The sequence below is a fragment of the Tinamus guttatus genome, unplaced genomic scaffold (assembly GCF_059628265.1).
Source record: "Tinamus guttatus ecotype Peru unplaced genomic scaffold, ASM5962826v1 Tinamus_guttatus_pri_ptg000530l, whole genome shotgun sequence".
Lineage (NCBI taxonomy): Eukaryota > Metazoa > Chordata > Aves > Tinamiformes > Tinamidae > Tinamus > Tinamus guttatus.
Window position 1 is genome coordinate 4280368 of NW_028289064.1, and position 25283 is coordinate 4305650.

Here is a 25283-nt window from a genome sequence, read left to right on the forward strand (position 1 = left end):
CTGGTAAATAGTTCTTGAGCCTACTCACCAAAAGGAATAGATTAGCAGTAGACGGCGATGAACAAAGTGATGCCTACACAGAACAGTGAGATTTTTGCCCATGCTTTACACTGATGTCAAAGCCAAGCTCTCTGTGAGAAAGTGTTAATTGATCAATGATTATTAAAAGTTTCCCATCAGAGTGAACATTTTGCGAGGATTTATGCCCGTCTTGTACTATCAACATATGAGCAGTAATTCTTATTGTTGCGTCCACAATAATAAACAACTGTCACTCTAATTCATGACTGTTTCATCACTGCCAAACTCCCCCAAGATGTTCACATCAGTTCTCTGTTATTCCTAAGCCAAATTCCACTTAGAAAATTATAGGAACTTTTGAATGCTTTTGAACAATATTTCGCCCAAGGCTTACCTGAGTGAGTGGCTCAGGAGGAGGTGGTGGTGGTGGCGGTGGAAGGTCTAAACTAGGGTCTGGAGGTGGGGGGGGCAAATCGTCTCCAAACCGTCCCGTAATGGTAACATAGGTGCTTGATTTATGAGAAGTGGCGGTATCCAAGCCTGTTGAAGGTGGAGTGGCAGTACTTTGCTGATTGCCCGTAGTCTTCTGGGCTTGTAAAGTTCGCTGTTCAACTTCATTTATATCTGCTACAAGATCAGCCATTAAAGCATCTAGGTCTTTGTCCTCTAGTGTACTTAGGGATTCTGTAAAGAAAAATACCAAACATATTGGACTGAATGCAACACAAAACGCTATGTTTCCAGATGAGTGAAGATTAAACCATAGGAGATGTAGTTACTTCAAAATATAAGGGCAACGGGAGAGAAAATAAATGTTTAAATGGATTCAAAAAACAGACATCTTTTGCAAATAGTCACTTATCCGGTCATACTCAAATTTAGAACACAAAGAATTAAATCAATACAAATTAGGCAATACAGGAAGTTTCACCTTCAGTGATAATGTCTTAGGCCAGTAATATGTTTCAAAACCTGGTCCTGATCCAGTAAATTTCCTAAGTATATGTTCAGTGACAAAGTTCAATTAGCTCCCATTAGACTGCTTATATAGCTAAAGTTAAGTCTATAATTCAGCAAGTTTTGATTTGGCACTCAGGAATATGCACAACAGAGCCCCAGATCAAGAACATCTTCATATATTAGTATCATTTAAAAACTCTAAAATTCACATGAGACAAAGTCAGAATCAGAGAGCTCTAAGATTTAAAAAATGTCATGGCCTCAATGGCACAAATGTGTGATCTCACCTGTGACCCACCCTGGGTAAAACGCAGGGGGTTATTAAATAGAAGAACAAACCAGGCTACTTACCATTTAAATCTTTAAAACCAACTGTAAAGCTGAATTCCTTGTTGGCTGCTTTGGGGGATGGAGATGGTAACGTCTCCACCCCTAAACTCTGTTAAAGTAAAAGAGAAAGAAATATCTCTGATGACATTATTTCTATGACAGACACGAATACCTGCCAGTCACTTAGGCTGAAAGCGTCAAAAGAAGTTAACTCTTCTTCGATGGACAGAACACTGCACACTAGTTACCCATCTGGGTATAACCTCAGAAAACTAAACAGAGCTCAGATAAGCATTCAAGCATTGTCTCTCAGTCGTGCCAACCATTTAATGGCAAAATGTTGGCCTACGCCGGGCACACCTAGGCATGGCTTGAGCACAGCAAAGGTCGTGACTCTTTCCAGCTGAGGCAGTGGATAAAGTCAAACTGTTTATGGGTTTGGAGTGAGGTTTTTCATTTTATTTTGTTATTTGGAAGGGGAGTTTAAAAGAGTTTAGCTGTGGATGTGTGTACACGTGAGGATATGCAATGCCATTTGGTCCAGAGTGCATTATTTACTACTATAAATGCAACCTAGCTGTTATTTGCTCCTATTGTTTGAAAAGACATGCTGTTTGCAATAGAAATCGCAAATCTGCATAGTCAAATAGAGAATTTCCAGCCTGTAGCTTGTTGTTAAGTAAGCAGGAAGCCCCTGGTAGGAAAAGTGTATAGAGTGAGGATAACAAAGATAAATTCTCTTTCTCTTCCCTAGTGAGGGAGATAATAGCTTGAATAACCAAATGCTACAGAACTGCAGAAACAAGACCAGAAGGTATTTCAACATCTGCCTATCAGGTGAGCTAAGCTCTTCTGAAGAAGAAAAGCCAAGCAAAACAAAACAAAACCTCTGACCAGATATAATCCAGCATCTACTCTGCCAGTGTAGTCTGCTGCTTCCCCACCCAGATATATGGGGAATCAAGTACTTTCTGCTCTGAAGCAGCCTTTTATGTATTAAAAATTATCAGTCTTGTCTTCAACAGACTAAGCAACCCTGTTAAACTTTTCTCATATTCCTTCCCTTCTTATCACTGCCATTGCGTTCTTCTCCATTTCCTCCAGTTGACCCTCTTCCTTCTCAAAATGCAGTGCTAACAGCAGGCACTTTTTCTTTCCAACACGGAGCAAAGTGGAAGGGCTACTTCATATACCTTACAAACTCTACCTTTGTATGTACATGTTCTGCAAGATGTTTGAATTCCTGCTGCAACAGTATGTCATTCTGTTCATATTCAATTTGCACCAGGGCATTTACATTTCTTAGAGCTGCCTGCAATTGACAAGCATGTTCCCTGAATATTTATGCAAATACTTGGCAGCAGTTTTCACAAATTTCCCACCCAGCACATATTGGCTTCTTCTGCAGTTGTACAGAGCTGGAAACCAAAGAAGGAACAACTTTAAACACTGTTTCTTTGTTAATAGCTACTCTCATTAAAACAGACCTGGTATAAATCAGGGTGAGAGAGAAAGGAAGTGAATGAGATGATAGTTTTCCAGTGCCTGAGTTTAAAAAAAGGTACAAGAAGGGAGGGTACAAACAGTATTATGAAATAGACTGTAGGACTGTAAAGGATATAGTTTCATTACTAATGTTATATATAAAAAAAAGTAATAACATCTTATAACAGCCAGGAAAACAAAAAAATGACACAAAAATGAAAACTGAGACAGTATAAGCAAAGAGAAATTAAACAGAAATTATTTTAAATGCTAAAAAAACAGAGGATAACATTAAAAATGGCAGAAAACTCTGATTCCTGTTCTGCATTTAGCTTTCCACCTTTTAATACAATGAAAGGGCATTTTTGTGTGCTTCTATCATTTACACTCACTTTAGAAGCAGATAGGCTGAGTAAGGAAGAAAGTGTGAAAAACTATCTACAGACTGGTTTAGGAAATGAAGCTTAAAAGAATCAAAAGACGCAATTCTGCTATCAGAAAGAGTTTTCAGGCTATCATATAGGCGCTGCCTCCTTCTCCCATGCAGAGTGGAGGGGAGAGGTCCCCCCCAGACCGCTAAGCACAGAGGAGACGTGTGGCCTCAGCCTCCTCCATCGCCTGCACGTGCAGCAGGGCTCTGTCCAACCCAAGGAGGTAATTCCAACTAGCATTCCTTTGGTAACGTGCAAGGCAATGGAATTAAATTACCCTAAAAGAACCTCCCTTTATATACATATGTGTGTCTGTGTATACATATGCACATATATACAAGCATATATGCACATATATATGTAACTTTTATACACATGGTTATAAAAAAATGTAATAAGTCAGAAGGCTACAGAAGGCTACAGTCAGAAGGTGCAAAGTATTATGGTTCGGTAGCTAAGACTACCATACGCTATCTAGACTTTCATGTGGAATAAGCAAAATTCCTCTTTTGTGGTTTAGGATTATTAGCATTTGATTCAGCAAGCATGAGGATTGCCTGAGAGGAAAGACTCCCCCAGACCGAGGCTGCAAGCAATCAACCTCACACAGAACACAAAATAACAGCTTGAACGTTTCAAACAGCCATATGTTAAAATACTGCAAATTTATTGTGTTTAGAATTATAGATTCTCCTTTATCAGGTTTTGAAGGAAATATTCCAGAACTGTAGGTTTATAAGTGGGTTCATGCTGTTTTATTGTTTCCTCTCAAGATTATATTCTGTATTGCTAATAATGTCTCTATAAATTCTTCAATGCCACGTAGCTGTACCTTAGTATATTGACATATCTAAAGATGACTCTTTTTCCTAAATAATATATTCAATATCATAAAAAATGCTGTTTTCATATCCAAAATTTACATATTTTACCCAGGCTACATCTCATTTATGCACACATGCAAAATGTTCATATGTGAAAACTCAGACTCCTGTTGATCTGAACAGGACTCCTGTTGATTCCTCATTGAAGCTTTCAAATTCTTGCAACTACATCTAAAAGGAATTTAAGTTACTCATTTGCTTTTTTTTGGAAAAAGCATCTTTCACAAGCAGTTAGCTCTCTTTCATAATCTACACTGATATTACCTTGTTCTCCACACCTATTGTTTAAAATGCCAAGTAGAGAAATTCAGTTGTATGCTTTTCAAAATATTTTTTTTCTGTATTTATTCAGAGTGGAAGAACATGAAAACTGCAGAAGGGCTGTCTCTCTTCTCTAATACATAACACTATTTTTCAAATCTTTTAGGAAATAAAAAGCAGTATTTACCTGAGTCAGCATGTCCATTTCCCCAAGTAAATTGCTGAACATTTCATCTATATCATCACATGTTTGCTCCATCTGAAAGAGAAGTCCACAGATGAAGAATCATTACAAGTTCATTTCAATGTTGGCAACTGTCAAAGCAGAGAAGAGCCAATGTTCGTGCACAATGCTTTCCCAGGTAGTTTTAAAACAATTGCTCCTGACTTGCAATAATTTGAGAAGAAAGCCTCCTTGTACAGTTTAGAAATAACTAATAACAGATCTGAATCTCAATCCTGTATACGCTTGAACACACACTTGGACTCTGCATTCACTATGAGCTCGACAACTTCAGTCCTTTTTAGAATTTACGTTTCACAGAATTCATTAGCTAATAAATGCTGGATGCATCTTAAACATCAAAAATACCTGGCAAGTGAAAAATGGAAAAGGAAACAAACTTTGAGGCTGAGAAACTCCTAGTTGTTTTGTCCCAAAGTCTTGCTTTCTTTGGCTTGACCAGCTGAAACAACGGGAGGGTGTGAGGTGTTATCTAGAGCAGCAACTGACTATGATTACACGTATGACTCTCTTTCTCAGGATTTCTCCCTAAATTCTGACAAATATTAGCACACTCTGAGAACTCTCAGCTTGCCTAATCTCAGGGCACCAGGCCTCGGTAACGTGCCTGGCCTGCAGGATGCCCACTGGGGTCATCACTTGCAGGAGAGGCAGCAGTGGGGCCGGACCAGATGACACTGATGTAGGGACACAGCTTCTCTCGTACTCTACCACCACTGAGATCTCTCCTCTCCAGGGAGAGGAGTCTTGTGAAGAGGTGTCCTACATGGAACGGTGACAAACACGTGAGCTATAAGCACCATTTTCAGAAGCACCAGTCTGCGAGGGATTGCGCAAACTCTGGTACTGATCACATACATGGCTTAAACGTGGGCATACTTAAAATACATAAGTAGACCTATGGATTCATTGGATTTGTGTGCACTCTACAGGATCAGGACTAACACAATGCCAAAATAGAATCCCCTGAGGACAAGGACAACTCTATAGATTACAAAGCCTGGCAAGAAGAGAAGACCACTAAAATATGTCTCATGTTTGAGAATTATTTTCAAATCCTAGAACTGCACTATGCTTACTTGAAGCTAGGATTTTCAGAAGATGCCACTGCAGTTTGCTGGCACTAAAGTGCTTCATTTCAAACCCAAATTTCATGAAAATCCCAGCTGAAAGCACTCCCCATCCCCGCTTCCCCTCTCCCCCCACAAAAGAAAAGATTGGAAAACGGAGGGAAAAAAAATAAACCAGCTTCTGTAATAGTTGGCGAGGGAAAAAGCAACACAATTGAGTACTGGATTACACATCAGTCTACCTTAATGTGATTTTTACAGATACTAATAAATATAAAGTTGCTTTCTTTGCCACTATATGATTTTATCACTCTTCAGTTATATTTGATTCATGACAGAAAAATAATGTAATCATAGAAAAAGGCAACATGCAAAGAATTTCCAGTGTTAAGTTGGAGCTGATTAGTCACTGCTAAATTTTCCTTATCAATTCATATAAATTACATTTAATATTAGAGTTTTGGAGATCTTAAAAACATGGGGGAAGGGGGAAAGCCTCAATATTAAGAATGAAGTATAAAGTAGTTTTAGAAAGATAAGGTTAGCATCCCCATTACCAAAGCACATGATGAAAATATCCCTGGGTCAAAACATACTGAGAGATGTCTTAACTAACAAGAGAATCCCCAAAGTTTCACAAGGATTTTGTCAACTGCTAGCAAATGCTTACCAACAACAATATTTTCAAATGACAGTTAAGTAAATCTCCAAATGTGTAACTGCATAAGAATATCTTATCTACTCTCTTCTTTACTTCATTCTAGTCATGACTTGTTTCCACCACCACACTCACTTTTCTTCCTTTGATTGTCCCAGCAGGAACAAATAGGCAAAGCAAAACACAGCACTGGGAATTATCCCGTTCAAGAGAGTGTGTATCAGACTGGGAAATTCTTTCTTTTGGGCTTTTACAAACAGCTCTGAAATAATTCAAACCAGAAATTCAAAAGTAAATTCAAAAGTAAAACCTGTAGATGTATGAGCTACTCTTAACAAAAGACAAGGAAAGACTTACCCAAACCCCTAAAGGAAAATTTCATACTCAATCCACCTTTCTAATCACTAAACAGCATTTTTTTCTGTATGATTTATATATATATAGTACTACTAATAGTAGAAAAATGAAGAAAAATATAAATATGACAATAGTTTTACAATAAATTTCTCATGATAGGCATAAGATACTTAAGTAGAAAAAAATAAGAAGAGGAAATTGTGGTTTTTTAAAAAAAATGAGGAGGGGCACATGGGACAGCATACATGTGAAACTTTTAACCTATTTTTAAAGTGACTGACTTTCAAGCTGATGCCTTTTGAAAGACTTTTGAAATATTTTCTGAAGTAACACCAAGAATACATATACCTGCATATCTAAAGGATGGGAGCATTTTCTCTTCAGCTGGTTATTTTAACCATCAAGTTTCAGTATCTACTTTATGCATATTAAATTATCTTTTGTAAGTTCCTATAATACAAAACATCACATTTTGACTCATCAATACATTTATTCACCCCTCATTTACCAGAAGTTCCACAGGGCTATTATTTTTTGTCTTCCCATTTTCAGGCTTAGCAGCCTCTTTGCTGATACAAATCATTAAACTCTAAACTAAGAGAAATATGAATAACAACATTCTTGTATTTTGTCCTACTCTTTGCATTATTAGCACTTTTGTGTTTTAGCTCACTCAATGACAAAACATGGTTTCTGCACACATACTTATTCTTCTTTTTAAATTATAGTAGCTGAGTCCTACTTGCATCCGTTCAGGTGCCTCCAAACTTTTCCTTGTTATAAGAACTGGTTCCACATCCCTGCACCATCCCACAGTACTGTAGGGTACTGAATTTCTAAACTTAGGAAAACAGCTAAATATCTAATGATATACTCTTCTTTTAAATGGAGATGTAAAACTATACCTTTTATTGAGCTATGGGCCAAAAAGTTGGAATTAAGTTCTCTCACCTCTAATACCAGATGCAGAGAAAGTCTGTAACGGGAACCCTATTATTGACACCACATGATTCTGTATCATTGCAAACATCTTGTTTTGACAAGGTACTAGAAAGAATAAAAATACTTAATACTTTGTTTTTTTAAGAGTTAATAAAGTTTGATGATTTGGATGCTTATAGAAGACAGGATTGCTATGTCTATGAACCAGACATAAGAAATGACAGAATCAGTATCTCTTGACAGTAATTCAACAGAATGGGCAGTAAACAAACGATACAAGATTCACCTTACTTAAAAATAAAAAAATACTACAAAGCTGACATGGTGACTACATGGTGTAACTATAAGAACAAGTAGCACAACTACTAATACAATAATACACTAAGAAGTTTTAAAAGTTTGCATCTAATACCTCTATAGGCATTACTACAAGTTACTCCTCAACAGGAAGACTCGCAATCAGAAAAAAAGCTTAAAGGTTTGTGCAATACTGAACAGGAAACACCACCAACGGTATCACAGGCGAGATACCATCTCTGCAACTCAGCTGCAGTTGGGTTGTTGCAATTTAATCATCCTAAGGGCTAGAAAAAAAAAGGAATAAGAAACAGCAACCTATCAGTGAAAGGCTTACTGTGGAGTCTTGCCAGGAACAGCATTAGGAGCCAGCCTCCTTAGTGACCTCGCAGAAGAGATACAAATATATGTATCAAATTAAAATTGGTGTCTTAAAATATGACATATGCAAAAGCAAGGGTTAAAAATATGAAGTAGAAGTGAAGTGGAGTTCATGTTACGTTAAAAAAATCTAAAGCACATCTTATCTCCCAGTCCCTGCTTTACAGTGTTTAAGAGCCACATGCATGTTCTAGGGACTTCTCTCTTTCATTATACTTATATAAACTGACCTGATCTCATGTTACTTTATCCTGGTGTAATACTAAGTTATATTCCAAAAAGATGTGATCAGTTAAAGATGATCACCCCAGCCCTGCTGCTTTTCTAACTTTCTGCCATTCATAAGCATGGAATTCTACCAGAAAAAAGTTTACACACACACAGATAACCCTGAAAGCAGTTTATCTTTCATTTCACTTCTTTTTCTGGGAAGTCTGGTGTGCCAATGACTGTTGGTTTAGTTGCAGTTGTAATTATACTGCATATTTAATGCAGAATAGGTTTAACATGTCAGAACCCTGCTCATGATGGACCAGGGGTTACACACTAAAACACTAAGAGTTGCAGGAAGTGGGTGACATAATTACAAGGGTTTTATCCTCACTATTTGAAGAATAAGATATTTGGCTTTGGATTAGAATTAAAATGGCAATAATAATCTTAATGTGAGAGAATCTGTCTTTAATTCTTATCCGGGCCATGAAAGCATCTTCAGATGACTATCCCATATATAACACTTGACAGCATTTTCCATTTTTTGCTCCAGACACATTTTAATATACATCACAGAACCAGTTTGGACCCAAATTGCCTTGTTATCTTGTATCACACCATTGCTCATGTTGACACATTTGACAATTACACCTATATAACTCCTACTGTACTACCTCTGGAATCATACATGCAGATGTAAGCACAAACATCTATAGAGAAGGATATCCCAAACTCAGAGATCCTACTTCATTTTCCGTAACTATGACACATATACAACTACAATTCTATATTCTTAAAAGTTTATTCTCTCTCTTCTGTTTTGAAATTCATGGTTAATTCACAGGTGGTGCAGGGATAAGCGTGCAGCTAGGAGAGAATATAGGGAAAGTCTGTATTAGACAAAAAGATTCAGACTTCACAAACCTGAAAACACTGTTGCACTTTAATGATCTGTTTGCATTGTTGAAACTTCAACATATCAGGGATTCCTACACATGAAAGCAACAACTGAACACAAGTACGACATATATATATATTGCACATATATATTTGGGAACTTAACTTTCCATTGGCTATAGAGAGTTTTAGTACATGTTTGCAAAGCACCAAGGAACTGACTCAGGCTGTCCGTCCTTCAGGTCATAGTGACCCACTCCTCAGTGACCCACTACAGAGAAGTAGCTGTGGCTCCTGCATTTAGGGTGAGGCAGGATGTCAGGATTATTGAATGGTCCCAGGAACTCAGTTAAAAACATAGACAGTGACAACAAACTACCTCAAAGTTTATCTGCAGTACATGAGGAGGAAGTTACTCAAGGTCAGAGCAGAGGCTCCACGGGCAAGAAGAGACAGGTCAGGAAGAACATAGAACTGTTGATAAGCAGTGTATGGGACAGCTCTGGAAAAGGAATACTGCACTCTGAAAAGAAACTCTGAGGAGCACTATGGTAGGGTGGGACACAGCTCATTCACCATGCTCCTCTCCAGAATAACTCTTCCAAGCACAGATCTGGAGTCTGATCCTTGGAAATGGATTCCACGGGGCAGAAGGGACCCAAGTCCACTCTGGCAGCTGAGGACTGTGAGCTACATTACAAAACATTGCAGAAACATTGCACAGTTACTCAGTCATTTTATTTTTCCTTTGCCACTGAATTATTTACTGCAAAATGGACCAATTTGGGAACTTTCTTACCTTGAGTGATGCAGATACAATAGACTCTATATGATATGAAATGGTAGAAGGAGATATGTCTCCAGTCCTACATCTCTACACAGATTTGGCAGAAGAAACAACTCTGGTTTACCTTCTCCTGGTGGCTGCCTTTCACCAGGCTGATCTGCTTTGTGCCAATACACATTACAGTATGGAGAGTGAATAAAAGTATATTGTTAATTGCCTGCTTCAGCTCTACTTAGCTATAAGTAACTGCAAACATACAAGCAACCAGAAAACATATGCCAGAAGTCTTAGGTTTCTCTCGTTCCTGCCCTGCTAGGAGAGCAGAATGGTGCAGCAATGTAAGTTTGAGGAGCACCAACTTGTTCTATCTCTTTCCACATTCCTTGCTGATGCTGGTGTAATGTTTTCCTTCCTGTCTTCCAGTTACCCAACATTGCAGTGCAGAAGCTACATACCAACTAGACACTGTCTTGTGTTTAAATAGAATGCCAGCAAAGGAGAACAGTGTGATTACCAGCAACTTTTGAATCCAGCAAAATGATCAGCCTATCTCCACCCTGGAATGGATCAAGCAGTCTACAAGCATTTAATTTCCACTACTTCTGGGACATTCCTAGAATTCATCTATCCTCAATCTCTGAGCTAAAGATGTGTGTCTTGTGGATCTCTGCTTAATGAGGATTTTGACGTTTCGCTTCAGAATCCAAATTGCTCACTGATCTTACATTGACAAACTGTCTAATCATAAGGAAAAGACAGACAAGAAAGCACATAGAATAAAGAGGAACACAGGGATCTACAATGGGGGAAAAACCCATTTTCCCATTGGTGTGAAGAGATGATGGGTTAGGGAAAATGGAAATAATACTATAAATTTAGGAAGAGAATAAAAAGACAACAAGCCATCTGAGGTAAGTGCAAGATACCATATTAAGGTCCAAGAGAGCACTGTCTACCCACACAATCATTTATTCCTAGGCCTAATCATTGACAAAAACTCTGAGTTGCCTCTCAAAAGACCTTTTTGTCACTTCTACAATCAAATGTTGCCATAAGTGTTTGAGGGAAGATACTCACGGTAGGGGAAAAAAAAAGACTGAAAGGAAAAGATAGTAAAGGTACGATTTTGAGGACTGTATTATCTTTCCACCTAGAAAAGCTACTTCTTTCAGTCTACACAGAGAGATCATGAACAGCTATGAGCAGTGGGTGTCAGATAGTGATCTGTAAAGAAGGTGGAAGCCTGGAGTCATCTCAGATGGGTCATTGTATTGATGCGGCTGTAGCAAAGCAGCCATGCCAGCAAGCCATGATCAACCACCCAGAGGAGATAGCTACGGGAGGGGAACACATTAGAGGAAAGGAGAATCTTGTGACATCTTCCATTATTGTATAGTTCTTCCATTACTGTAAGGTTTTCCATGAGAAGGCAACACCACTGCCTCTCTCTTTTCTTCCACCAGAGGAAGTGTAAGACCTGATTTGGTAAGAGATAACAGTTCTAGTATGGCAGAGGGGAGACAAGGGAGCTCAATCAAATAACAAATACAAAAGACTTTGCTGAATTTTATGCAAGAACAAGGCCTCCATGGGACAAAACTGCAGTTGCTTGCACACTGAATCCTTCTTAGGATTGACACCCACAACTGCTGGCTCATTTGCATTGGCTCCCTCAGACATTAGGTTTGCTGGCTTCCCCTCAAGCATGAAAATGCAGACAGCACAGTACAAACCTAAGCTGTGACCACGACAGTGTTTGGAAACTCTATCTGTCTGCATGCACATATTTTAGCATGTACCTTCACTTGCTCAGGCCCTTTGAGCCATGTCTACAGTAGATCTCCAAAAACATCATCATATCATCAAAAACACAGAAGAGAACAGTAAGATGGCCTTGACTGTCATTTAAATGATTTTTTTAAAATTTGAAGTTAGAGATAGAAGCTACATCAACTTTCAAAACCACATTTTGAGCCATGCCACTGGTATATCCTTTATGTTTCTGTGCTTTAATGTACTTCCCATAGCAAGTGAAGATAATGGGGAGCTCTAGTGTTGTTGAAAAGCCCTTATTAAAATCTGTGTGTCTACGCAGGACAAAAGCATAAATGTATCTGCAGTATGTGCTGGCTGAAGATGAAATGAGAATGCCAAAACGGTCACAAAGGCCACAGAACTGCAAATTTTCTTTTGCTGCCAATGTGGACTGGATAGCAGCAGGTAACTGATAGCTGAATGATTCTGTGCACCTTCCACAGTCAGTGAGCTGCTCTTTAGACAGCATGCTAGTTCTCTGAAAACTGGGGATTAAGAAGGTCATTTCTAAATTTCATAGGCAAAATCATCTACTTAGTGCCTCTAAGACTTTGGCTCTTAGCTGCTCCCTCTTGTGCCTGATGGACTAGAAACGCTGCTAGAAGCAGATCTGTTCCCCAATACATCCATTCTCTCCTCTATTTTCCTTATGGGAAAATGACTTTTCTTATGGGAGAGAGAACATTCCATTGCTAGGGATATCAGCTGCACAGGGTCTGCCCACCATCAGTATCAATACCCAAGCAGTATCATCTTTTAGTAGAAAAAAAAAAAACCGAAAGGGACAGAGACAATGCAATTTTCGTTCATCATGGATCACTCCTAATCATGGAAAGACATACAAATGGAGCTCCTATCATCTGAGCTGGTCATTCCAGGCTCTCTGGTTAACAAAGATAGGTAATTTTACAGAGTATGACTGATACTGGCTCTCTAAAATTGGATAGCTGAATGAAATCTACCTCTGCAGATTACAAATATGACTCAAAACGTCGGATGACCAACTAAAATGAAAATGTATAAAGTTGGGTAAGGCGGATCTTGCTGATAGAGTCTGAGAAATGCTTTGCCATGTCTGCACAGATAGAAAATAACATTGTCACTAGAAATCTTCCAAAAGAAACAAGCTAAAGCTTTCACAGTGTCTCACAACCCTATGAAAAGCAAACACAAGATCTTTGTACAAGACTCTAAACAGTACCAGTATTTTTCACCCTAGTTCAGCACCTGACAATGTGCAGTCATCATCACAATAGGCCATACAAGACATCTGTAAAATAAATTAAGATATACTGAAACGAAGGATTAAAAAAAAAAAAAAAGACAATGATCATGGCAAAGAAAAACACATGTGATTTGCAGAGATGGACAAAAAAGACCTTGGTGAATAAATACATGAAGAATATGCAGGATATCCAAATTCGTTCAAACTCCTGTAATGCTACCACTCTTTCCAGAAAATAGACTCCCCAGATCTTCTCAGCAAGGGGTTGATAGTTTTTTGGGGGAGGTTCTGCATGTACAGATAGCTAGGTCTTTCCTTGAACAGGGCAGCCCTCTGTGCAGCTCCAGTGCCACTTGGGACAGATGTTTTGCTTGGACATTTTGTAGAGTCAGAGAGATGCAGCTGCTGATCCATCCCCAAAAGCTCTCACCTCTCATCTCACCACATATGCAGAGCAAGAGAAGGGCAGCTTTCTGCCTTTTCTTCCTCTCACTGCTGTAAGACATTAGTTCTTTCTCTGCTACCAGCAAAGGTGAAACACAGCAAAAGGAAAATCTTAGCGTTCTGGGGAAATCCTTCACTGCCTGAGAAAGCTCAGGCTGCGGTCACATGTACTGAGTTAAGCTGTTACAACATGCAAATGGGCGCTGTGTTCACACTGCTGTCCCATTTGTGCAAGTTACTACACTCCCAAATGGGTTAGTCTCTAAAGACAGATACATCTAAGCGAACAAACAAAACACCTTCACAGCCTGATTCATAGTTTTGTGAGGTACAGTCTGCAATCTGGTAGAGACTGCTCAAGTATAGTGAGAATCACACACTGCAAAGACCAAACTAAGCTGGAATAAATTCATTTCATAATGAAATAAACCAGCACGTCAGAAGGCATCAGACTCTGCTTGAGGACACTGTGCATCAGATAACCACAAATTCCAGCAAGAACAACCAAGCACAAGCTACTCAGTAATTACTTCGAGACTTCACAATCACATTTGCCTCCAAAGAGCAGAAGAATCAATAGGACCCACAGGACGTGGGGGAAAAATACACAGAATGATTAAAAATACCCTTTCACATAAAATACATTTTTTCTAGATCCCAGATGGATCAGAATTCTCTGAAAATACATAACAATAAGGATCACTCAGCTATCTGTAATGCCTTTGATTAAACCTCCCACAGACATTTACAATCCATGTTTTAAACCAAATTATCTCATTTTTAAGCAATGCTTGCACAAAGCATGAGGTGCGATTAAATGTAACATTCTCTTTTCAAAGCACACAGGGAGAGACAGAAGCAACTGCTCCAGAAAAAAAAAGCAACTAATTCATTTTTAAACAGAAAGTTTTTACCCAAATTTCATATTCTTTACAAAGTTTCTAGAAAAAATACCTATGAGGTGAGGGAAGACAAACAAGGAGCAGTCTGTATAGGTGAAACAGATCGTGTAGCACAGTTTTCTGAAGCACCAGGGCCTAAACATTTTATAGAGGTACTAAATGGGATTTGGGAAACACTCTATCTACATTGTTGTCACAGAGCAAGAGGGCAATTCTGGCACCAGAAGAGTCATATGTGCAACTGGCATTCGTTTGAGGCAAATTAGGGGCAGATGAGACAATACGATTTTCGTGCAACTCACGAAAAGGAATGAAACCCAAAAGGCTCCTCAAATGCCAAAAATACAAGTTTTGCGGGTTCCTCCTAGACCCAAATTGGAGTCATGCTAATGACAGAGCAGGAGCAATATGGGGCAGGTCAGGGTCTCTACTGTCCCCATGGTGGCATTGTGCCCGTGCTGCTCACATGCTGCATCCCAGCATTCAAACAGGAGGACAGCCTGGAGGATGTTCTGCCTAAGCGACCCTCCCCAGTGTGTCCTCCCAGCAACCAAACACATTTGGTAGCTTCTGCTTTGGCGCACAAGGGACTGGAAAACCTCTCCAAGCTTGTGGAGTCAGCACAAACGTCAGGCTTCCCGGGCTTGCAGGAGGATATGGCATGGGACAGGCCTTCCCACCGTGAAGGGACACATCTCCCCTTCCCTAACCCGAACACCCCGCCAGCAGAAGGAAGCAAGCCCGGTACTGCTTGAGGCAGAATGAAACTCGGGCTCTGGCCAAAAAGAGCGAACACGGCCCGAAGTGCATCAGTAGAGGGCTAAACCCCGCAGGACGGGTTTGCGCGTCCCCCCCGAGAAGCGGGGCCGCCCTGAGCAGAGCGGGGCCGCCCGCGAGGCAGGGGTGGCCGCGGGGCTGCCCCGCGGCTCCGGCCCTGCCGGCTGCAGCCCCCCGGGGCCCGGGCGCCTCCGGCCGCGCCGTCGGGGCCCCGCGCTTACCTTGGCGGCGGAGCGCAGCGGAGGCTGCGCGGGTCCCTGCGCGGCGCCACGGGGAAGTGAGGGCGGCCCGCGGGCTGCCGGGCGGCCACGGCGGCGGGAGCCGCCCCGCTGCGCGCAGCGCCCGCCCTCCGCGTCCCCCGGGCCGGCCGCCCCAGCGCGGAGCCACCGCCGCTGCGGGGACAGCGACCCGGCTCGGGCAGCGCCCGCCCGGCCGCCTCCGCGGGCCCCGACGGCCTCTCCCGGCACCTCGGCCGGGCCGCGATGCTCTGGGCCCCTCGGTGCCCCTCGGGGTCAGGAACGCGGTGCTGCCTGCTCTGTGCTCCCTGCTCTGTGCTCCATCAGGTCACGTAGTCCCCGCTGCAGGACAGCAAATTGCTTTTATGCTGTGCTCATGCTATTTTGCAGCATTGCAGATTGCCCCTGTGAAATATACTTACATGTTATTCGCCGAGAAGCAATGATTTTCTTGTGTTAGCAGGCAACTTTGCATTAGAAAAGTTGGTAGGGCCCTGTCTGAGTTAATGTTGGCAAGCACAACATCAAAGGATGCAGATTCTCTGGTGCTGTTCTGAGCTCGGTTTTCATCATCCATAACTGCCAAACAAATGCTTTTAGCTGAAATCCTCTTTGGGATATAAGGCAGAGACATCTAAGGCTTATATAGTGGCTCTAACTGAAGATTCACCATCTCCAACGTCTGTTACTTCAAAATCATTTTGGAAAAGAAATCAGCCAATTTATCTTAAGCTCATATTTACAAGCGATTTGTATTAAACCCCCAGATTTAGTTCCAAAGCAGCTGAGAAATCACGTTTTATCCCTTCAAAACTGTTGGGTAATTGCAGCAGAAGGGTGGTAGCATTTTAAATTACCAGCACAAGTTGCACAGCAAATATGTGTTAGTGCTGTAACAGGCATTCACTTTGAACAACTCCAGATGAGACAGTTCAGCCATATTTAATAATTCATTTGGGGAATAGTATGCTGCTTTACTTGGGATATTTAAAAGAATACCAAGCTATATCATCGAGAAATTGGCTAAAATTAATGAGATTGTGCTGATGGCAGAACCGTATCTCTGGATATGCACATAAAAATACACCCAGATCTGGCAAAATTATTAGCATTTGAAAAAAATCCTCCAAACAGACACTTAACGTGAGCAGTCATTACTTTGGTAGTTTGGGAGTTTAAAATTCCATGAATACTGCATATGCTTTTAGGTAACTTTATTTGTGATTGATCATTCGCCCTTTTGGGATTGTTGAGGTGTCCACAAAAGTGGTAATTTCAAAATGTCCATCAGAAACGAAATAGGTTTTAATCACCCTCAAATGATTTTTTTTTGCAGTGTACACTTGGCATGTATTAAAAGAATAATAGTGCATTTTTTTGGCTAAAAGTATTTTTCTCTTTTATATGCGACCTCCCAGTCACATGCCCACACGCTTGTTGTATTGTGTGGTTTTACACTCTTTTTGCTGTTGTCAAAATATAACCAAAATACACCCTAGGACAATGCAGAAAACATCTATTCTGCTTGCACAGTTGACCCTTGTTTACTCTGTATCTAGGATGTGTTCCTTCCTGCTCTCTGAGATTAGTGTGAAACACAGCTGAGGAAGCTGAAAGACAGTCACACTCTGCTCTTCCTGGACCTGCCTGGAGCAGCTGGGTATCGTTCTAGCTGGGGGAAACCGTGGAGATGAGTAGGGCACATCCCGGATGACCTTGGATGCTGCCTGGCCGGATTTTGGGCGGTGTTCAGGAGCACTCCAGTGGGATGGGTGGAGGCTGCCATGTGTTCATAGGGAAGAAATGTGGCGAGGGAGGTGCTGTATGGACATGGATTTGATTACTGACATGTGGCCTGATGTTAGTGAGAGACCAAGTTTGTGGCAAAAGCAGGTGCTTCCTAGTTTGTTTTCTCCTTTCTCTGCTGAAATGCACATATAGCAGAATCAGTCCCCTGAATCCCAGGTGTCCATTCTCCTCCTTATCCCAAAGCCTTTTGTTTTCTAATCAGCAAAACTCCACGCCCCCCTTAACAACTGTGTGCTTCATGGCAGTTGCATGACTCAAGATTTAACATATGCAATTACAAATTGTTCTTTTCCTTCTCTTATCACTGGAGAGTAGACCACCAGGCAGATAACATTACAGCCGTGAATGTCATCATTATATCCCCTAGCCCTGGGAGTGCTCCAGAGCCTCGGGCCTTGGGGATTGCATTTCCTTGTAATGAGCGTTTCTGTGAAGCAGCAGATAATTTGGAGTTAAGCAAAAACATCTGTTTCGGAACGGAACAAAGAGAAACATTTTTAGTTTTGGGAAACCAAAACTCTTTTGGCAAAAAAAGTGATATTTTTACTATATATGTCCTCCCTTAACTTTTCACTGACATCACTTTATGCACCGATAATGCCAAGCCCTTTAGCGGTGACTGTCATTTCCCCACAAGCCAAATGTGACGTGGCTGAACTTCTGCTGCACCGCCTGGGATCTACGTGCCAAGGCCAACGCAGGATCAGCCCGTAGACCTTGGCAGTGAATGGAAAGGCTACGATTCATGCACCGTTGCAAAGCCTTTGTGGCACTGGCCAGCAGAGAAAAAAAGGGAAAGCAAAATCCATCGATACGTTAGATATTTTTTGATATGCAAGTGTGCATTATAATTGAAAGAAGGTTTTTTTGATATTGTTTAAATAAAATAGCTTTTATGATGATGAAAGAATGGAAGTTTTGTAGCATAGAGGTCTAAGACATAAATATACACTGCAAAAACAATGCAAAAATATACCAGTTTATATTAAAGCAGGTGATTTCTAAATTATGGTGTTTCTTCACTTTAAGTAGAGCCCTCTGTAGACGCTGTGAAAGTCTTTGGCATGGTGATTTTATGAGTATACCAAATAATTTATTTTATAGAGACACTTTTTTTTTTTCAGAAAACCTTGGGCAGATTGCAAGTTATGCAAAGCAAATCACATCACCATATCAGAATATGATGTCTTCTTCAAATAAGAACTACTTCTACTCATTTTTTTATGTTCTTTTGTGGTCTTGTGATAATGTGAAAGAAACTTTCTATTATAAAAATGGGAAGCTTAATTTGAGAGTGTGCATGTAAGAAATGAGCATTTTGAAAAATTATAGTAATAGAAATGTAAATGTAGCTGCATTAAATTCAGAAGTTAGTAACAAATATATCATAAAAATCCACAAATTAAAAAAAAAAGCTGGAATTCAAGGTGCAGAAGAGCAGGTATGTGGCCAGATCAGTCTCCTGTCCCTACATCCTTCCATCCTTTTGATTTCCAAAGACAGTTTTTAATTTATTAAGGAATAGAATAGCTTGCTGTAATGTGTAATGATACACCAGAAAACCCAGAGCAATCCCCTTTCAGAGACACTGCTTGATCAGGAAGCTTTGATATGAGATGCAATTAGTGGTATCAGAGCAACTTAAAGGAATTAGTTTCCTAGGAGGTAGGGAATTATCTGGTATGAAAGAACACAAAACACAAGGAATCCTGTAAGAAATAGGAGCCCCAGTCTGCAGATTTGTTTTATAAAACAGAGATAACGACATATTTCGGTTACTCAGAATTCAAAGTAGAAATTCTTTTTTTTTCATACTTATTTATAGGAAAGTTTGTATGCTTTGGTTCTTGCATAGCAAACCAAGAGGTGAAGAAAAACCTCAACCCAGATGAGAAAACAGAAGAGGTCCTACACCCATCTGAAAACACCAGTGAAGCTACAACATTCACACGTTCAACTGCAAGAATTTAGGGCAAAAGTAGTTTTGAAAGTTTATGATCACAGCATAGTTACTAGGGATCTGCCCACCCTGATATTCTGAAGACTAATTCCCCCTTTTTTTTTTCACTTTACACAATAGGGCCTCAGGTTAGTCAGTGGTTTCCTTCAACATGTGTAAAATATGTTTAGACAACAATTTACATCTCCAGGCTTCAGGCTGGAAATCCATTTAACATTTGGAAGGGCTTGATTCAAAACCCAGGATACCTGAGGAAGCCATATTCCCCCAAATCAAAGAGTTTTGATACGCCTATATTTCTCAAATACACAATAAATATAATACTGTGGGCATGCATATTTGTTTGACTATTTATAAAATGTGATTATCTACATCCCTTTTTGTTCTTTGAAAACACTTACTCAAGTCAGCCTTCCTTTTCTGTGAGCACCTAACAAATATTCCAGTTCTGGTAGGAAAAGTCCATCTTGTTACTGCATCTTGTTAATTAGCTTTATTGTGCACATCCTGTAAAGAAGACTTTAAATGTTGAGAAATGGAAAACTGAAATCTCATCAAACTTATTAATGATGCTACTTGTTAATAACTAGAATATTGATACTTGAGGGCCTTTGTTTGAAATGTCAGCGTTTATTAACATTTTTTTTTAGCTTTACAAGATAAGCTTTTTTATTGCTCGAGGCAATGCTTGCCAAGGTTAGCTTAATGAGAGGCTTCATTTTAAATTGGACATTTATTTTATTAATATTGTATGTTTAATTTCACATGTATGATAAACTAAGCATGGTAGGAAGAAGGTTCTGGAGCACTGAAGTGAATATAAATAACATTTGAAGGTAAAAGATGATTGAATCACTCAGTTCTCTTTGCAGAATTTCATTAAAGGCATATTTCACTCATTTCAAGCAGATCAGCTCTTTCCTGCACGGTTTCTTTCCTTATGCATTATTTTTTTTCTATTTTTTAAACCTTGTGAGCATGATTTACACAGATAGAAAAATCATTTAAAGTTTCTTCCATCCAAAGATTATCCTGTGTGAAACTGTGTGAGAGCCGTTTCTGATGCGGGTTGTCTGATTGTACCATCGCTAATTTTTTCCTCTTCTGACTCTGTGCTGAAGGTTTGGTTACATTTTCATGAATAGTAAAATTTATTGAGTTGCCTGGAGGCACATAGAAACCCTGCGAATCACTTATGGTCTTATTTTGGTATATAATGGTACATAAAATGGACTAGGATTTCTTATTCTGAGGAATTGTATCTCTTAAGCAAGATGATTGAAAAGCCGTAACTTCGAGATTTCACATTTTCCTCCATGGTTCAAATAAACCCATATCCTCCCCAAAAATAATTTTTACAACTTTCTACAGAAAGATGTATAGAAATAATTTTCAGTATATTTTGCTTGTCAAAAAGTAGCCCCAAAATCTGAGTATATATTTACTCTACTTTCCATCTCCATGTGTATTTCAACACTTACCTTACAGACAAAATGAAAAGAGGATTTAGCATTTATTAGCTATATTAGTGTTATATTAGCACTGTGAAAATGTCTGTAACATTTCTTAAAGATTCTTCCCAGTCTTTAGGAGGGCAAGAAGAAAAAATCCCATTTTTCTCTTATTTACCATTAATTTATAGATTCAGAAATTTAAATAACCATACATATTAAAAGAGTACAGGAGAGACCTCTTGTACCAGGAAAAAAAACTCTCCAGGAGCTGGTGAAATTTGTCCCTCTGTTTTAAACCCAAATAACAGGTTATATCATTTTTGCATAGGCATTTGCTTTTCTGTAACTGTGCATGCCAATGCAAGGCTGCAAGTTTTTCATCAGTTAGTAAATGTAACAGTCACTTGAAGCCACCCTGTACAACATCTCACTGGCTGCACTGAGTGTGGAGTGAGAGGTAGTGTGAAGAAAGTGGCACTGCAGACTAGCTGCTCTTCTGTTTCCGCCTCAAAGCGAGAAGTTGAGGTTTTGCACAATCACTTATTTCCCATCACTGTGTGTGAGGAACTGGTGGAAATGTTCAGAAATAGCCTTCAGAATATTTTTTTACTGTAGCCTTGTAGTTCCTGCAGAAGAAAGTTTAAGTTCCCCTCGGGAGAAGGTGCGGCCTTTCTTTACGGTTCTTAAGGCTCTGGAGAGCTGAGCTTAGTTCAGGTACTTGACCTAAACCTGGAGACAGAAAGGGAAAACAAGTAGAGTGTCATCTTCTTGCTCTCTTCTCAGGCATATGAAGTTAGCAGGTGACTTGGGGAGGTTGACAGATTTGTTTCTGGTAGGATGTTCTGCAATAACACCCCTTGGGAGCTCGCAATGTACGTATCAGTATAGTTAGCCTGGCATCAAGACCTGGCTCAGTAGTCTGACTAGCCAAAAACGGGGTAAGGCTGGTGCTGGTGCTTGAACACCCAAGCCCAGTGTCCTATCTAAGAACCTGTGTCACTTTGATCAACAGAGGACAGATCGCCATAGACAGGGTTATATAGAAATGGATTTTCTGCTGGGCTTTTTGTCATTTAGGGCTTGAATAGTGAGTGCACACCCATATGGCATCTTCTAGTCCCTTTTTCCAGGGTCAGGCTCATGCTCCCCCTGTCAAAGAAGACCAAACAACTCCCCCCCCCCAAACAAACAAACAAACAAACAAACATTTTTGCCATGTCTATGGAAACTATAAATAAGGACTGAAGGTACACGGGATACAACAGTAGAGTGATGTTAAAGTCTGCCCTTTTGAGAAGTGAGTGCTTACGCAGATACCAGTTCTGATACTTGAGCGAGAAACACTACTAGCAGTCTCCTTGGTTTTCATGATGTGTAAAATCAGAACAGTGACTCTCATGATTGCCTGGGCAGCCTACTCGTTGTCTGCTTACGTGAAGCAAGTGGTGGGCATGTTAAGATCACTGTGTATTATTTTTCAAAAAAAAAAGGAAGAGAGAAACTCACCAGATTACCTCACTTTTACTGAGGAAAAGTGAGAACCTGGAAGTCCACAGGGGTATCTGAATGTATCTCAAAAGTGCGGAGCCCAGCAGAGCTACTCATCATACACCCTAAGTTATTACTGTTTACTGGGGTTTTACTCCGGTGTCCTATATAGATTAAGTTTATTTGCTCGTTGGCACTGGAAGACAAATAGTTCCCATAGTCTGCCTTCTCTTGGCCAGTTTTCATTCATTCCTTGGAACAACTGATAAGCAATAGGCAGGTCTACAGAGCACAAACAGCTGTTATATATACACAATATTGTTAACTGCGTATTGTATAACTGTACTCTTCAGAATTTAATAATTTTCCTGCTGAATTTTACAGCTATCAGGCATGGTTGAAAATGCATTAAAGGAAAGAAACCCACATTCATTAGACAGACAGTCTTGGAGATACTGTGGAATTCTGCCCCACTGCAGCCAAGCATCTTTCCTTATGCCAGAGCTGTACTCATCTTTCTTTTGTTTGCAGACAGACCTGTCCTGTCTCCTGTAACACACCCAGGAGACAGAAAAGAGAGAATTTGAATATTCTTGTGAGGAGAAACTCAAATGTACAAAGAAAAGTCAGGGAAACAACAAAAAAGTAAGATGCAGCAAGATTATCATTCCTCCTTCCCACAAGATGTGTTGCTTTGGAGGCCTTGTTATTTGTTCTTTTCTTCTTTCCATTGCTTCCACCTCTATAGAATAGCTGAGGAAACATCTGTATTAACGTACTCTTTGAAATATGTAATGTTTAAATGATTAACCTTTTTTAGCATAGCTACAGTTAGGGGCAGCATATTATAAGCAGGGCAGAATTACCAGTTTACCTTTATTTTTTAACCTATGAAATGTTTTAATTCTTAACTGCTATGCTGAAAAGCATGTTAAACATGGGACCATGCTAGACAAACTTGTTCAAAAATATCTATCCATTCTATTGATTTTAAACATATTTTGACATTACTCAACATTAGAAATATTTCATGCCTTATCATAAATATGTACAGAAAAGACAGTAGAAACCATATGCCTATTGTCAATTCTCCATTAATATAAGGATACATACACATACAAATATATTTTGAAATGAATGTCAGTATTTTGGAATTTGCATGCACAGACAGTCCTTCCTGGTAGATCTCAATGAGCCAGACCAAGCAATACAATAGCAATGCATTTTAAGTCTTCAGAAAAAGGAAATGTAACTCAAAAATTTGAGACAAATGATTTTGTAATACAATATGGTGTCCTTTGCCACCTCAGAACATTATTGTAGATTTGTTTAACAGAGAACAATTATTAGACAAATAAATGTTCGTAGATTTCTGCCACTCCATGGTCTTCTGTATTGAATGCTAAAGAAACAGCTGCTTGTTAGAGATTAACACACTGTGGCTGTTGTCTTAGCTCATGCTTTCAGATACTTTTTATTTCACATTGCTACTGATAGATGAGTATGTTATAAGATCCCTGGGGTGTTTTTATTTCAGCTAAGCACATAAAATTTTGTCTCTGTAGTGTAGAAGGGTAGTACATACCCTGGTCAGATAATCTACAGTTAAACTCTGCATATTTTGATGAAGAATTTACAGAGTTTCAGTGTTCCATCCTCTCTAATTCTGTAGCCCTCCATGACCTTGATGCTGGACTGTGCCAAAATGCCTTGGATCCAAATGGGAGCCTGGATGAGACTTTTCTTTCGTAGAGCAGGGAATGGTAACACCCTGCCTGCGGCCAGTTACATTGCTTTTGCTCAAGACTTACACCTCATATGACTCACAAGAGCACAAGACAGTGAATGGTTCAGTGAGATGTATGTAGGAAGTTAATGGCATTTTCCAGATGATGTCGATGATAAGGTTTTCCATAAAATACAAATTGAATATCAGCCCTGCTTGAATTTAAGAAAATCAACAATATATAAAAGAGGAACTTCACAACAGCTTTCTGCTTCCTTTGGTAGCATTTCTTAATTTTAGTAGGAGGAAGTGACTTTTTACTTCTCCTTCCATTTGAGTCCTGCAAGAGAATAACCCAAGTTCTTACATTGCACCATTGCAATATACAGTTCGTATTATTTTTAGAATATGACTATAATTAATATTTTTTAAAAGTCATATTTTCCTCATATGATAGCTTGAGTCCACTTGTCAACTGCATTTTTAGTTGGTGACACAACCGTCTGCTGACTATAATGGAGCTTTTCCTGAGAACAAGGAAAAGCGACCATGGACCCGGCAGCAGAAGTTAAAACCATTCAACCTTAAGCATTTCAGCCAGAATCATACACTTTACCAAACTTTCATGTTCCTGAGCCTGAGAACTCCTATGTACTAGCTACTTCAGTGCAAATCTTATGAAAATTTCTTGAAGAACACGGTAGGGAAGAATATGGCTTTGGTTTGGAGGTTAAATTTTCACAGAAGATGCTTCAATAGAATGTATCTTGCCTTTGGGAAAACAGTTCCTCCTGCTTTACAAATGTGATAGATCCTAATGTTTCTCTGAAAGCAGGCAGATTAGTTTCTCAAATAGACTTAACAAATAGCTTCAAGCTCTTACACAATTTTGTCCAGGGGTTTCTGGGAAAAGGACTGTGTTCTGATTTATAGCTGTTCTTCTGAAAAGCAGTTATGGAAATGCTGTACCACAGTCATGTTTAATCCACTAAGTTATGCATATACACTCTTCAATATGTGATTGCATCAGCAGTTATGAACAAGTTGTGTTGCTTTATTCATTTACTGAGAGTGTCCTAAATCACAGGTGTGCTTGGAGAGGTCTACATTTGTGACTGTATTCTGAGAGTCTCAAATAAACAAAAGACAGAAAATCCAGTTTGTCTCCATCAAAATACAGTGCAAATACCTTTAATAAAACAGAAGAGCTTGTGATTTAAGAGGGTCTA

At 39.6% G+C, this 25283-nt stretch overlaps 1 protein-coding gene across 1 annotated transcript in view; it reads right to left on the reverse strand.

The window, feature by feature from the left end:
* APBB1IP (amyloid beta precursor protein binding family B member 1 interacting protein) overlaps positions 1 to 4631 on the reverse strand; it is a 42197-nt gene extending 37566 nt beyond the window's left edge. Inside the window, exons 1-3 of the mRNA XM_010228048.2 lie at positions 4560 to 4631; positions 1333 to 1420; positions 416 to 705 (exon numbers count right to left, since the gene is read on the reverse strand). Coding sequence (XP_010226350.2) covers positions 416 to 705; positions 1333 to 1420; positions 4560 to 4631 — 450 coding nt within the window. The remainder of the gene's footprint in view (positions 1 to 415; positions 706 to 1332; positions 1421 to 4559) is intronic.
* Positions 4632 to 25283: the final 20652 nt, after the last annotated feature.